At 60.8% G+C, this 13,857-nt stretch overlaps 2 protein-coding genes across 13 annotated transcripts in view; one reads left to right on the forward strand and one right to left on the reverse strand.

Moving 5' to 3' along the window:
* Positions 1 to 7,981, forward strand: part of WDR20 (WD repeat domain 20) — a 65,815-nt gene extending 57,834 nt beyond the window's left edge. For all 9 annotated transcript variants that reach the window (XM_065906205.1, XM_065906194.1, XM_065906197.1 and 6 more), the window contains one exon: positions 7,164 to 7,981. In XM_065906205.1, coding sequence (XP_065762277.1) covers positions 7,164 to 7,217 — 54 coding nt within the window. In that variant the 3' untranslated portion in view covers positions 7,218 to 7,981. The remainder of the gene's footprint in view (positions 1 to 7,163) is intronic.
* Positions 7,982 to 9,553: 1,572 nt separating this feature from the next.
* MOK (MOK protein kinase) overlaps positions 9,554 to 13,857 on the reverse strand; it is a 41,478-nt gene continuing 37,174 nt past the window's right edge. For all 4 annotated transcript variants that reach the window (XM_065906286.1, XM_065906284.1, XM_065906287.1 and 1 more), the window contains 5 exons: positions 13,380 to 13,481; positions 12,472 to 12,645; positions 11,538 to 11,658; positions 10,114 to 10,302; positions 9,554 to 10,035 (listed from right to left, as the gene is read on the reverse strand). In XM_065906286.1, coding sequence (XP_065762358.1) covers positions 9,955 to 10,035; positions 10,114 to 10,302; positions 11,538 to 11,658; positions 12,472 to 12,645; positions 13,380 to 13,481 — 667 coding nt within the window. In that variant the 3' untranslated portion in view covers positions 9,554 to 9,954. The remainder of the gene's footprint in view (positions 10,036 to 10,113; positions 10,303 to 11,537; positions 11,659 to 12,471; positions 12,646 to 13,379; positions 13,482 to 13,857) is intronic.

Genomic DNA, 13,857 nt, shown 5'->3' on the forward strand with positions numbered 1-13,857 from the left:
CTGGTAGTATTCCAAGTTCGGTGCCAGAGGCTTTTGTGCCTGCATCGTATCAGAAGCTCAGTGTCAAAGGCTTCTGAGACATGGAGCATGCAGTTTCAAAACTCAGGACTTGATGCTGGGCCCAAGTGAAGAGTGGCTGACGCAGGTAAGTGGCCTTTGGGGGTGCGGGGAGAGAGTGCATCTCGCATGACTGTCGGTTCTGAGCGCTTTGCAGGGGGGCCCGTGTGGCCAAAGCTCTTGCGCTGCGTCGCTTTCTGGCTCCTCCCCGCCCTTCCTTGTCTGCTGGGTACTCGCCTGGGGTGGTCTGTGGATGGGAGCGGGGTAGCAGGGGCGAGAGAAGGGTGTTGTCGGTTGCTTAAAAAACAAGCCGTGAAACATGCTGCCGGAAGCCTGTGTCCATCTCCTCCACCCCAAATTTAAAAGCGTTGTCCCTGCACGGGTTGGGGTTGGGGACTTGGTCAGAGACTCGCTCTTGCAGTGTCTGCGGGTGAGTGTACCCTTGATGTCTGTCTGTGCTCCATCCGGGGCCCCGGCTGGGTTTCGGGAGCTGGGGAGGGGCTAGAAGGCCCAGGCTGCCTCTGGACGGGGCAGGGTCCCTCCGAGGCCCGCCCTGTGCCTGGACGTCCGGAAGAACCCTGCTTCTGTCAGGAGGACGGTGCTGGGGGCTCTCTGGGACCAGGACGAAAGTTGCTGGCACTTCAGGGAGGCTGGGGGACGCAGCACCTCTTCACCGCCCCCGGGTTTGTTTTCAGGGTCCTGGCCCCTGTGGCCTGGGCTCAGGACGGGTTGCTTCCACTCTGAGGGGTTCGAGTTGCAGGTGTATAAGGAGCAGTGGCCTGCTGAGGGGGTTCTAGGGAGTGGCCTTTGCAATTTTTCTCCCCAAACTTTGAGCTTCCTCACTGAAACTCTTCCATGTTTCAGCTTAAACATTATCCTGAGCAAAAATATCTTTTCTAACCTCACCTCTGGAATAAAACAGCTTTAGACAGAATCTGTGACGGCTCAGTCGGCATGATTTTCCATCACGCACTTAGACGTGTCGATGAAAAAGCACAGAAATAAAGCGCTCAGGGCGGCCCATAAGCCAAGGCCCCCGAGTGGGGGGGGGGTGTCTTCTCTGCCTGCCCTGCTCAGGCTCCCTCTTTTCAATCTTGTAGGAATCCCGGAAGCTAGGGTCGCATTGTGGCTTGGGTGATTCTGGCTTCAGAACCCCCGGGCCTCCCCAGCCCCGGCCCTTCTCTGCGTTTCTCCTCCCCAGGAGAAGAAAGCCTTGGGAAAACCTTGCCTTCTTTTAAAAGCAAATGTTTCGGAGGGAATAGACAGACTCTTCAAAAGTAATCAGGAGCTTTGGGTTCTAAATTGACTCGCATCGTGGTGAAGAATCTTAACTTCATCTCTGTGCCGGACCTTCTGGCACTTTGGAAGGGTTCTCCTGTGAGCCATTGACTTGGAACTGAGGATAAAACCTTAACGGAAGAACACTTGAGGAGTGGAAACACGGGAATAAGGCACCACAGTGACGTTGTCCCGGACACCCAGGAACAAGGAGGAACAGAGTGCTGCGAAGCCGCCTCCGTTCTTCGGGCGTGCGTGCATCCTCGGTGTTCTGGCCCCTCCACTTCCCGTGGGAAAGAAACCGTCAAGTATTGCATTCGTGCTGGAGAGGGGGAAGCTATTTTATTGATGTCCGCACCGGTGGACGAGGTTTCTCATCATTTCCTGTCAGAGGGAGGCCTTTGATTTCTTGGTGCAGAAGCTCAAAGTGTAAGGGGACGCCAAGGGGCCGGTGGAGGGCTCCGGGGAAGGAGGCCTGTGAACACCCATAGGCCATGTGGGTGGATCCGAGTGTCTGAGGAGGAGCTGGCGGGAAACGTTGACTGGAGTTCCCAGGAAGGATGCATGTGGGGTTCCATCCTGTGCAGGGGGCCTGGCCAAGGGGGCCTGGCCGCTGGCCCCTGGATAGATCATGGATGGGGGGCCCTGGCCATTGGCTCCTGGATAGATCATGGGGGGGCCCTGGCCACTGGCCCCTGGATAGATCATGGCAGGGGGCCTGGCCGCTGGCCCCTGGATAGATCATGGGTGGGAGGGCCTGGCCGTTGGCCCCTGGATAGATCATGGGGGGGGCCTGGCCGCTGGCCCCTGGATAGATCATGGCAGGGGGCCTGGCCGCTGGCCCCTGGATAGATCATGGGTGGGAGGGCCTGGCCGTTGGCCCCTGGATAGATCATAGTGGGGCCCTGGGCACTGGCCCCTGGATAGATCATGGGGGGGGCCTGGCCGCTGGCCCCTGGATAGATCATGGGGGGGCCCGGCCGCTGGCCCCTGGACAGATTATCGGGGGAGCCTGGCCGCTGGCCCCTGGATAGATCATGGCAGGGGGCCTGGCCGCTGGCCCCTGGATAGATCATGGGGGGGGCCTGGCCGCTGGCCCCTGGATAGATCATGGGTGGGAGGGCCTGGCCGTTGGCCCCTGGATAGATCATGGGGGGCCCCGGCCACTGGCCCCTGTATAGATCATGGGGGGTGGCCTGGCCGCTGGCCCCTGGACAGATCATGGGGGGGGGCCTGGCCTCTGGCCCCTGGGTAGATCATGGGGGGGCCCGGCCGCTGGCCCCTGTGCACGGGGCCGGAGGGGAGGCAATTGGCCCCCTGCGCAGGTGGTCCCGCTGTGCCGGGGTTTCCACTCCGGGGCTTTCCTTCCGCCGCGTTGGTGTGTAGGGCTCACGAGTGACCAGAGATGTCTTCTGGTCACAGCAGGGCAATCGGCCAGGCCCTCTCGCCCGGCTCACGCTCCTGTCACACTAGGCTGTTTGGGAGTCCCCTTCCGAGTCGTCAGGGGGCTCAGCCCCACGCCCCCAGTGCTGGCCGGTGAGAAGGATGGTGAAGGAGGGGCAGGGGTCCGGGTCTCACCTCCAGAAGCACTGGTACCAGCTGTTCCCACTGAGGCTCAGAGCCGAGTTCATGAGTTCCCTCCGGAGAGGGAAGCGGTCCTGCTGGCCCTGACCTTTTATTCATTGCTGCATCTGTTACATGGACTTTGTGTCACAGTTAAAGTGGCTGTCTCTTGGTTTAAACATGTAAAAGAAACTTTTTCTGCATCTTTGGTTTCTGTATACCTAAGTTTATTAAAGGTTACTGTTGTTAGGTGACATTGTATAAAATTGTATGAGTATTTTACCTTTAGCCAAAAAAAAAACTCCTATGTATTTCTTTTCTTTTTACATTTTCATCTGGTTTCTTGAAAACTTCAATAAATTTCATAAAGAGCCTTCCTAACAGGAAATGTTGGTAAATTAACTGTTGCAATAGTTAATGAAGCTCTATTGTCAGCATTGTTACTTTGTAATTATAAGAAAATCATGCTTTTGCTTCATTGTCCTGGTTTTTAGCTGTTCCCTTGTCACTGTCATAACTAGACTTACACCATTCTTGATATTCTGAAGAACTTCGGGGTTGTCCTCTGTATAATAACATTAAATAAATGTGTGAATGAATTGTAAACGTAGATAATTTTTCAATAGTTGTTTTCACATCTAAGCTTTAAAAAAAAAAAAATCTCAGTGAACCAAAAAATGAAAAGCTTTTAAATGCTGTAACTTTAAGGGCTCTGTTCATGTTTAGAGAACAAATAGCCCCAGGAATTGCTACCTCTTATTACTGGATTCTGAGTTTTTCCTAATTCGGAGCTTACTAAACAAAGTTTTCTGTGACCTTCCTCTGAGCCGAGTCCCCCGTGGGGAAGGACGCGGGCTGACTGCCGCGAGCTGGTGGCCGGTCTGTGCGGACGCCGGGAGGCCACCCGGTCGGCCGGAGCCCCAGGTGGCAGTGGGCAGGCTTCCTCCTCCAAGTCTCGAACGGTTTGGGGGGGCTCTGTCAGCGCCATTGGGGCCCCCGAGGCCCCCGGTGCAGAGGGAGCTCCGTGAGCAGGTAGCAAGGAAGGGCCAGCCTCTCACCCTGCGCACTGGTACCTCCGTCTCTGGAAGCTTCTCGGCAAGAATTACGGGCCTGGACCTGCACGTCCCGCCCAGGGCTCGTGGGGGCTCCCCACTCAGCTGTCACTCCCCGCCGTCTCGTGGGACATCTGGGCCTGGAACGCGGGGCGGGCGAAGCCTCTGGACACTCCCTCCTGACCGCCTCTCCCCGTGGTGGGCGACCAGCCTCCCTGGACTCCAGAACCCGCCCGACGGTGCGGCCTCCTGAGAGTGGGGCCTTCGCCCGCCCTTGACTCTGAGCTGCCGGCCGGGAAAGATGTCCGATTCTCCGCCCTCAGCGTGACCCACTCCTGCAGAAGGCAGACGCCGTCTCCTCGGTCCTGGAGTAGCTTTTAGGCCCTGAATTCTAGTAGATTCACGGAACTTCAAAAAGACACAGGTGCAACATTTTGATCTTTTAAAAACCACTAGTTCTTACCTTGAGAAAATGAGTCCCATTTTTTTCTCCCTTGTGTGACTGCTGTTGAAACAGGCAATTCTGGACCAGATTCTGGACCAGTGGGTCTCTTTCTGAAAAGGCACAGAAAACCTAGGGGCGCCCAGCCCCACCCCATCTAGTGTCAGCAGCCTCTGACCTGCCTTCAGGTGGACGCCGCGTAACCCCACGCGCAGTCGGAGGCTCCTGGAAGACGCGGAGGTCTGCAGACCAGAGGGGGTTTCAGATCCGCAGCAGGTCACCAGGCGGGGAGCCTGCAAGCCACGGGAGGGCCTCCTTTCCCCAGCATGGTGCTCACCGGAGCCCGTTACTGAATATTCCCTAAGAATGTTTGCTCCCTTTTCCCCAGACGTCTGTAAACAACATCACCATTTTCTCTGGGTGACTTTTCCCGGGTTGAGTGGCCTCTTTGGAGGAAGTGTCTCACATCTGTGTGACCGGTCAGTGGGCAGGTCAGGGCTGCCCAAGGGGAGTTGCCCCCTGGAGCTGCGGTGGGCGCTGGGCCTGGGGCAGGGCGGGGCCCAGGTGCCAGGGAATGGCCCAGAGGAGGCGCCGGCGGAGTGAGCCCCTCGCTGCCGCCCCCCCGCACCCACGTCCTAAAACTGGCTCGTCGAGTCCAGGACCCGAGCCTCACACGCAGCCCCTCTGTCCTTTCCTCTGGTTCTCTTATGCAACCGTCTGGGCAGCGGGAGTGGTGGGATTCTTGTGGCTGAATCAGGGAAAACGTATCCGTAGCTCGAAGCCGCCCCGGGGGAAGGCAGCCGGGTGCTAACTCACATTGCTTTTGTACCATCTCTGAAAGGGCCTCACTTTACGGAGACTCGGCCCTTAGTCTCCAGGGGCGGTGGGGCAGTTCAGGGGAGCTTCCGGCAGGCTGCCTCGGACCAGAGCCCCAGGGGCGGGTGCAGGCCCGCCCACAGGTGAGGCCGACCAGGCACCGGACCTCCGCCCGCGGCCCTTCCCCTCGGGGCTCAGGAGCCTGCTGGTCCGTCTGCAGCAGGACCCGTCCTGTGGCCGGGGAGGGCGGCTCAGAGAGTTGACTGCCCAGGCCTGGGCCAGTGCCACCGGCCCGCCTGCCGGCCACCCCTCGAGGGCCTGAGGGGCGAGTCCACGGTAGCTGGGGTGGAGGGGAGCTGTGCTGGGACCCGGCGAGGCTTCGGGACGAGGCCTGTCTCTGGCCTCCGAGACCCTCACGCTCCCTCTTCTTGCTCTCGGGGCCTCCAGTCTCAGCAGCGCCACAAAGAAAGATGTGTTCCATGGTTGTAAATCGTTTTTCAGCTGAAATGTTACTTTTTCTAAACATTCTTATGAAACAAGGTTTAATTCTATCAGCTTAGTATTATAATCAAACCCAAACTAAGAACTGGGGTGTTCTGATCAATTCTCATATGAAATCGCTGGCAGGAATAAAGCGGCAACTTTGGTGAGAACAGATGGGCCTCCTGAATGTTAGACTCAGGAGTTGCCGCTGCTCCTGAAGCGGGCTTCCTTGCTGGGGGCTGGTAGGATGGCTCGTGGATTCCGGGCTGGAGCAAGCTGGTGCTTCAGGGGTGTTAGTAAAGCCCTTTCTTGCCAGCTGTTAGTGTCCGGGGGACAGACCAGTAGCTACCCGGCTGTCTGGACAGCTGGACGCCAGCAGGGTCTCTGAGGCCAGATGCTCGGTCCTCCTGAGAAAATCCTCAGGGAGGAGGCAGGCAGAGGACAGACCACCCTCAGGAGCGGCCCGAGGCGGCAGGGGAGCGGGCCCTCTGAACCGTGCTCCCGGTTCACACGTCCAGCCGGCCTCCCCTCGGGAGTGGTCTGCAGTCTCTGACGGAGGTCCGCCAGTGTGGTTCCCCTTTTTCTCACTGTCGCCCGGTAACTAGCTTCTAGACAGAAGCACAGGCTTACAGAAATCAGGTGACTTTTCACATCTTGTTTGGAATAGTGTTCACAGACCTGGAAATTTGTAGCTTCTGTGTTGCAATACATGTAACCTTAAGATTATTAATAAATGAATGCCAGACCATGACGTGCATCCCAGTGAGTGTGAAGAAATGTGAGCGCTGGTGGTTGCATGAGGCTCAGCCCTCTTGGGTTCGTCTTGAGCTCGGGGGGCCCCCCAGCCCCCGCCCCCACCGGTGCGGTCCCTACACCCACCGCAGCCGAGTGCCTGCAGGGCCCTGTCCCGCGTCCACCCCCACGGCCCGGCCCTCCTTTCCCTACCCGCTGGGCCCTGTGCGCTGGTGCGGAGGCCGGAGGGGCGCCGCCATCACCACCCTCAGCAGAGTGGAGCTTGTAAGAAATGCCTCTAGGCTCTGTTCCTGGACAACACCGGCTTGGGGGGACGGGGCGCAGGCTCTGGGCTGCGCTGGGCGAGCTGGCCTGGGAGCCGGGGAACCCCTCGGCGGCCCCGAGCTGCAGCCCCTGGGGAGGACAGTGAACAGCGCCCCCCGCCCAACCCCAGAAGGTGCCCCTCGCCTTTGGGCAGTGATGCTTCAAAGCACCCAGGCCCTGAGAGACCCCTCTCTCGCCCAGGCCAGCCCTGCCCAAAGCGTGCCAGCCAAGCAGCTCGGCGGCCTCCCCCGAGTTAGGGACTAAATACAGACACAGAGGGTCTGTGAGAAACCCTGGCTCCCAAGCCCACACCAGACCGGGCGTGACCCCGGGGCGCTGCTGGAAGGGCTGAGTGACTGTGACTGTCTCCGCTGCCCCGTGTTTTGCTGGATTAATGGAAACTGCTTTGTTTGCAGGGTTTACTGTCAGCCCCAAACCAGGCCACTTCTCCAGGTGGAACTGTAGTGTAGCGACCCCACAGCTGCTCGGACGTCCTCGCCCCGGCCCGCGTCTCAAGGGAGCAGCCGCAGTGCAGCGCCGGCCGCGTCGGACCTTAAGCAGCGCCGCGTGGAGGGCAGGCCGCGAGGAGGAGCCTGGTGGGCGCGGCGCTGCGCGCCCCAACAAGTTGTTTCTGTTTTTAAACCATTCTTTTGAGGCTGCAGTAAAAAATGAGAAATGAAAAAAAAAAAAAAAGAGAAATGAGGTTTTCTTGCTTTTTACTCTAAAATTCAATGTAATTAAAATGTTATATATATATAATTATACATATATACATAGTGTAAAATAAAAATGTTTCTTGGACAAGAAATCCCCTTAAATCCAACTGTTTATAAATAGTACTTCGCTGTTTCTGCACTGAGTATTTTTAATACTTTAGGTGATCAGGAGACAACCTGGAATGCACTCATAAAGTTGTTACAAGTTGTTTCTTGTAATTCAGGAAGACAAATGCTGCAATCATACATTTTTAAAAGCTGTTTGCACTTAAAATAGATTAATACTGTTAAAAAGTTATTTTGAATATGGGTGTAGTGGACCGCCAAGGTGTGGCACAAACATGCCCTTTTTTAATCTGTTAGCATTTATTTTAATACTCTCGCTCCAATGCAGTCAGCTCTGTATTATATGTATAAATAATGTAAGTCGGCAGTTGGGGAAAGGGTCACTTCAGTAAGTAATTTTCATCATCTAAGAGTGATATTTCTAATTCACACAAAGTTAATATTAAAGCTATCTTGAATATACCACTCGTCTGTCTTCCGTTAAACCGGCTCATCTGGGGAGATCTCTGCTTCTCTGGCCGCTTCCTGCCATGTCCCCATCTTCAGCCTTGGCGAGCCGCGGCATGACTCTGGTTTCAGCAAACCGTTTTCTCCTTACAGCTTAAAGCCCACGAGCCCACCTTCTGTCGTTGAGAGCTCTCACCCGCGCCTCTCTGGTTGTGTGTGAAAATGCTTTGTTACCCATGCGGCGAAAAGGCTAATGAGGTGACGTGGGACTTTGATTTGGCTGGAACCAGCTGGCCAGCAGCTCTGAGCACAGGTCGGGCCCACACCTGTGTGCGACCCTACAGGTGGCCAGAGTCCTGCGGTGTGCAGCTGCCGAGCGGAGGCACTGCTGTCACAACCACACACCGTGGAGCCCTCTCAAGGCCTTTATTCGGTCAGGGTCTAAACCATGCTGCCTAAAACACATTTCTCAGAGAGCCCAGTATACCAGGGGCACGTCCCAGTGATGTTAGGCTAGAAAAGATGCGAACACACTGCACTCACTCCTCTGCCATCATCTATGTGAACGTACCCACAGGATCACGCTGCTGTTGCAGAAAAACTCCCATCAGCGCAGGTCTTGGCTTCCTTCCCGAGAGGCGAGGAAGGTCGGGGAGCCAGCTCTCCAGCGGCCGCCTCGCCTCACAGCCGGTTGGGCCTGGATGTACAGAGACCCCCGGTGCCCGGCCAGTGCAGGCCCACGGGGCACAGAGCCCTGGGGAGAGCGGGGCCCCGGGGCAGCAGGACTGTGCTGCTCACACCCGGGAGAGGGGAGCCCCCCGGCCGCGCCCGGAGCCCAGCCCAGCACCACGCTGGGGGGACGGGCGTACAGTCACTGCAGAGTCCTTCACGTGTCTGTATTTAAAGTGGGTTACGACGCCCCTGAACTGCACTTAGAGCTGCCCTCGCTTGGAGCTGGCTCTGAGCGGGCCCCAGCCCCGGCCACCCCCTCATCTGCTGAGCCCTCAGCGTCCCCGGCTCCCGCCCCCCAACCCTGGACGTGGACCCCAGGCCCTCCACCCTTCTCGGCCCGACACCGCACCCACACGGGAGGACCCTGAAGCCAGCCCCTCCCCACACGCCCGGCCCAGAAGGCCCTCAGGCCTCCCCCTGTTCCTGGGCGCCCCGCCCCCGGCCCGTGAAACGCCAGCCCCCTGCCCAAGACCCCTGTCTGTCCCTCCCGTCCCTCCGCCTTTCCGCGGCCACCACTGCTCTGCCCGCCCCCCACCACCAGGGGAAACAGGGGTCTTCTGTGCCCATTTACTGTCTGCCCCCCGGGCCATCAGAGCCGTGGAGGCGACTGGGCCGGCGACCTGCCCGCGGCCCGCCCCTCGCCTACTGCCGTGCCGGGGGCCCGGGGCCGCATGCTGGCCTGGGCGCCCTCCTCAGGAGGCTGCGCCCAAGTCTCCCCAGCAGAGCCAGTGCCCCTGATGTGCCCACAGAAGTCAGGATAAAGGACGGTTGGGACACGCATTCAACTCGGCAAACAAGAGGATCCAACACCATGAGGACAGCTTACTCTTTAATAAAATCAGGGGTCTCCAGGGGTAGAATCTGGAAGCTGAACTGTGCTAAACACTAGCGCTGATGGACTACAGGCCTGCGGAGCCCGCGGTGAAGCCAGCCTAAACGACACATAATAACAGTATAATCTCTCTCTTCTGATTCATACAAAAATTACAAAATATCCCTGCCCCAAACCCGTACTTTATGAAATGAAATAAAACCCTAGAAGGAGGTGGTTTTACAGATGTATTAGACTTGGACACACAGTAACGCCGCCCTCTGGACACGGCTGTCTTGGCCAGCGGCTCCAGGCCGAGGCGGTGGCGCGGGTCTGGGGGCAGCTCTCCCGGGACAGGGGCCCGGCCCCCGGGAGTCCCCGGCCCGCTCGCTGGCGCGGCGGCGGGGAGCCAGCCCGAGCAGGGGGCCGCGGCACTCAGCAGCCCCCACCTCTGCGCTCTATGGTGGGCAGGCGGTACTGTTTCAGGCTGGGCTTGACGTCCTTCTGCGTGTCTGTCTGTGAGAGAGCACGACAGGCGCTCAGTGGGGGCCAGGGTGGGCGGGAGCACAGGGTGGAGGGACGCAGGACGCCCACCTTCTGGGCCGCACCGACGCACTTCAGGGGTCTCAGCAGCGGCACCTTCGGGGCGAACACTGACTGCAGGGCCGGGCTGGAGTAGGAGGCCAGCGTGGCCGCTCCCGACAGCTTCAGCCTGGGCAGCTCCATCAGGTAGGCCGGCTCCTGCCTCCGGGGGTGGTTCTCCTCTGGCCTCGCGGGCTGTTTCTACAAACAAGGACGGCCAGGTGAAGGCAGGATGCCAACCCCCCTGCGGGAATAGGGTTGCTCCTACTGCTCCTGCCTCACACGATTCTGGACCGTGAGGTGTGACCACACGGTGACTGGCCAACACACGCCGTTTCCCAGGCAGAAAGTCGGGGGGCCGCTCCCAGGCCAGGCCTGTGCTGTGGTCGGGGGCAGGGTGCAGTCTCACTTCCCACTCTGACCCCTGGGTTTGGCCGTGCGGCCTGCAGACTGCTTCTGTGGTCAGTAAGCTAATGGATTTCACAGCTTTTAACGGCTGAAGAAAATTTCACGGCACGCGAAAACTGTATGAGATTCCAACGTCAGGGTCCGGAGTTTCATCAGACTCCATCTGTACCACGCGTTCACGCGAGGTCCAGGCACCGCAGCCGGGCGCGGGCCTCGGCTCTGCCTGCAGGGGGCGCCCTGGGCAGTGTTGGCAAGAAAATCACGCTCCCCTGACCGGCAGGCGGGGCGGCGGGGGACAGCGGTCCCCGGGGCCTGGCGGAGTGGGGTGTCCACGGCTGGGGCTGAGCAGCTGCCCCCGCCCCCCGGAAGATGAAGGGCGGGCAGGCTGCGGGAGAGCGGGAGGCGAGGATTGAGCTCGGTCGCCTCCTGGACGTGCACACAGGGCCCGGCCCCGGGGCCTCGCTCTCTCGAGGGCAGCCTGGCCGCAGGGACACCCGCGTCCTCGGCCCCCAGCAGACGGACCCCCGATACACGCCGGGCTGAGTGAGGAAGGGCGGAGGGGCAGTCACCACGCAGCTCGGAGCCTGCACACGGCTGTGAAGGGGGCTCGGGGCCTGAAAGGTGACGTTCTCACGAGGAGAAGCCACAGCTGCTAAGAGCGTGCGCAGCAAGCGCCGGCGGCCCGCTGCTCCCGCAGGGCTCAGCGGCCAAGGCGTCACCTGGCCGGGGGTGGCCTCCCTGCGCCCCCAGCTAGGGTGGCCCGAGGGACACGACAAGGTGACCGGCGCTGCGTCTGGGTGCAGCCTGGCCCAGGGGGTGGGAGGACCCGCCCCACGGGGTTGTGGACGGAGCTGGTGGGTGGCAAGGGCGGGGCGTGGGGGCCGGTGCCCACGCCCGGCGTGGGCAGTCGCTGTCTGGCTTGGCAGGTCACTGACGGCCCCTCCGGGCGGGTGGGGGGCCCTCCAGGGCGTCTGCCTGGGAGACACGGGGGGTCCCTGCGGCCGTGGGCTCCCCCGATCACACAGTACCTGCTTCCGGCCCCCCTGCGCCGTCTGCCAGGTGCTGTTGAGCTCTGGGGCCGCGGGGCGCTCGGGGAAGGGAGCGGCGGCCTTCCGCCTGGCCCTGGCCAGCGCCTGCTTCTCGGCCGCCCTGTGGGGAGCACAGAAGGGCCCCTCTCTTGAGAACCCACGTGGCGTCCGCCGCCTCCAGTCTCCGGCCTGTCGCTCCCCTGCCTCGCTCACGCGCGTCTCACCCACTGACCTCCGGGGAGCTCCCCCCTTCTCTGTCTCAACCTGACAGCCTCTGGGCTCCGCGCTCCAGGACTTGAGGCAGGTGACAGAGGGGTGGTCAGATGCCCCGGGGCAGGCACTCCCCACGTCGGACGCCACCCAGCTCACTCTGGAGCCTCAGAGCGAGTGGGCTCACCCCACTAGCCCGCTCTGCTCTGACTCCCTGGGCTCAACATCGGAGCCTTGACGTCGACTGGAAGGCAGCCGCAGGCCCTCCTCCTACCCTCCCTGATTCCACTGCAGCCTCCTTTTGGAAAAAAGTCCAAGAGAGGAGCGAGGGGTGGGTTCCCAGGGGTATGGGCACTGTTCCCGGGACCACCTGTTCCTCCGCGCGCCCCTCAGCCCCTCCGTGCGCCCCCCGGCACCCTCCGCGCGCCCCTCGGCCCCTCCGCGTGTCCCCCCCTGCCCCTCCGCGCACCCCCCGGCCCCCTCCGCGCGCCCCCCGGGCCCCTCCGCGCGCCCCTCGGCCCCTCCGCGTGGCCCCCCGGCCCCCCCGGCGTGGCCCCCCGGCCCCTCCGCGTGTCCCCCCGGCCCCTCTGCGCGTCCCCCGGCCCCTCCGCGTGTCCCCCCGGCCCCTCGGCGTGTCCCCCCGGCCCCTCGGCGTGTCCCCCCGGCCCCTCCGCGTGTCCCCCCGGCCCCTCCGCGCGCCCCTCGGCCCCAGCAGGGCGCCCACCTCTGCCCCTGGAAGTAAGGGTGCTGCAGGGCCTGGTGGGCAGTGATTCTGTCGTCGGGATCATAGGCCACCATGGCGTGCAGGAGGGAGAGGCATTGCGGGGACAGACTGGTGGTCAGTAGAGGTATCCCTGATCCCTTTTTAAAAGGAAAATCAAAACTCATAGCTCTCGACCTGCATTAAAAGCCCAATGATAATAAACGGTCACGCCGCCATTTAGAGCACGTGGCCGGTCCAGCGTCAAGACTGCACAAGGGAACAGTTTACATCTAACTGGGGCGGGGAGGCAGGAAGTCGTCCAGACTCTGAGCGCAGAGGGACCTCAGGCAGCCGCGGCCCTGGGCTCCGTTACAGCCTCGTGCGCCCCAGGGCAGCGGGCGCCAGGGAGAGGCACCAGGAGAGAGGAGGTCTCTGTACTTCCACTCACTTTTCCTGTGAACCTAAAACTGCTCCAAAACATTAAATCTGTTTTTAAAACGGGTGTGTGTGTGTGTGAAATCTCATGCTCTAAATATAAGAAAACTTCCCCTTGAAAAGACTAACATCACATTCCCACCAGAGAAGAACGAAAGAAAATTTAAGACAAGAACAAGACCCCAAGATAGTTGTCGTCTCCGTCTTCCTAGGCTCTGGGAGCTGCCGGGTGCTGCCCACCCCTCACGCCCCGGGGCCCCCGAGAGCCCGGCTCCCCCAAGTCCCCGCCCAGGGGTCAGTGCGGCAGGGCGCCGGGCGGAGCTGCCCCAGGCCAGGCGTGCGGCCTGTGCTGGGAGCCGTCCTCACCGGAGGCTCCGAGGTCCGAGTGAACCCCTGGGGACACCTCCCAACTGCCCGGCCGAGCGGGCTGTGCTGGGCCCTCGGGGAAGAGTGGTGGGGCGAGGCCTGGGGCGGGGCCCGGGGCCTGCACTCACTGCTTGAACTTGGTGAGGGTCTTCTCAGCAGGCGTGCCCATGACGTCGTGGATCCTGGAGATCTGGTCCAGCTCGTTGGCGCCAGGGAAGAGCGGCTGCAGGCTGGGTGGATCAAGGCTGCCGTCAGGGCCCTGACCCTCCAGGCGGCAGAGCGACCTCCAGCACGCGCCCCGTCCCGTCCCCGCCCCGGGCCTTCCTCCTCCACTGTGCCCACGTCGGGGTCCTTCTAAGGCACAGAGCCCACTCCTGAATCTGCACAGCTGGGCCTCCACCAGCTGCGAGAGGAAACCCCAGCGCCTCTCACCACCTGGGGAGCGCGGTCCACAACAGTCCAGGCCAGGTCAGGCCAGACGGCGTGGACAAACGGGGTCCACGGAGCCTTTCGGCTTCCGAACCTTCACAGAGCTGGGACTCGTGGATTAAAGGGCCCTGGCACCTCTCGCCTCCCTCCAAACTGACTCGAGCGGCTGTGCTGTGC

The sequence above is a fragment of the Muntiacus reevesi genome, chromosome 15, assembly GCF_963930625.1.
Source record: "Muntiacus reevesi chromosome 15, mMunRee1.1, whole genome shotgun sequence".
Classification (NCBI taxonomy): domain Eukaryota; kingdom Metazoa; phylum Chordata; class Mammalia; order Artiodactyla; family Cervidae; genus Muntiacus; species Muntiacus reevesi.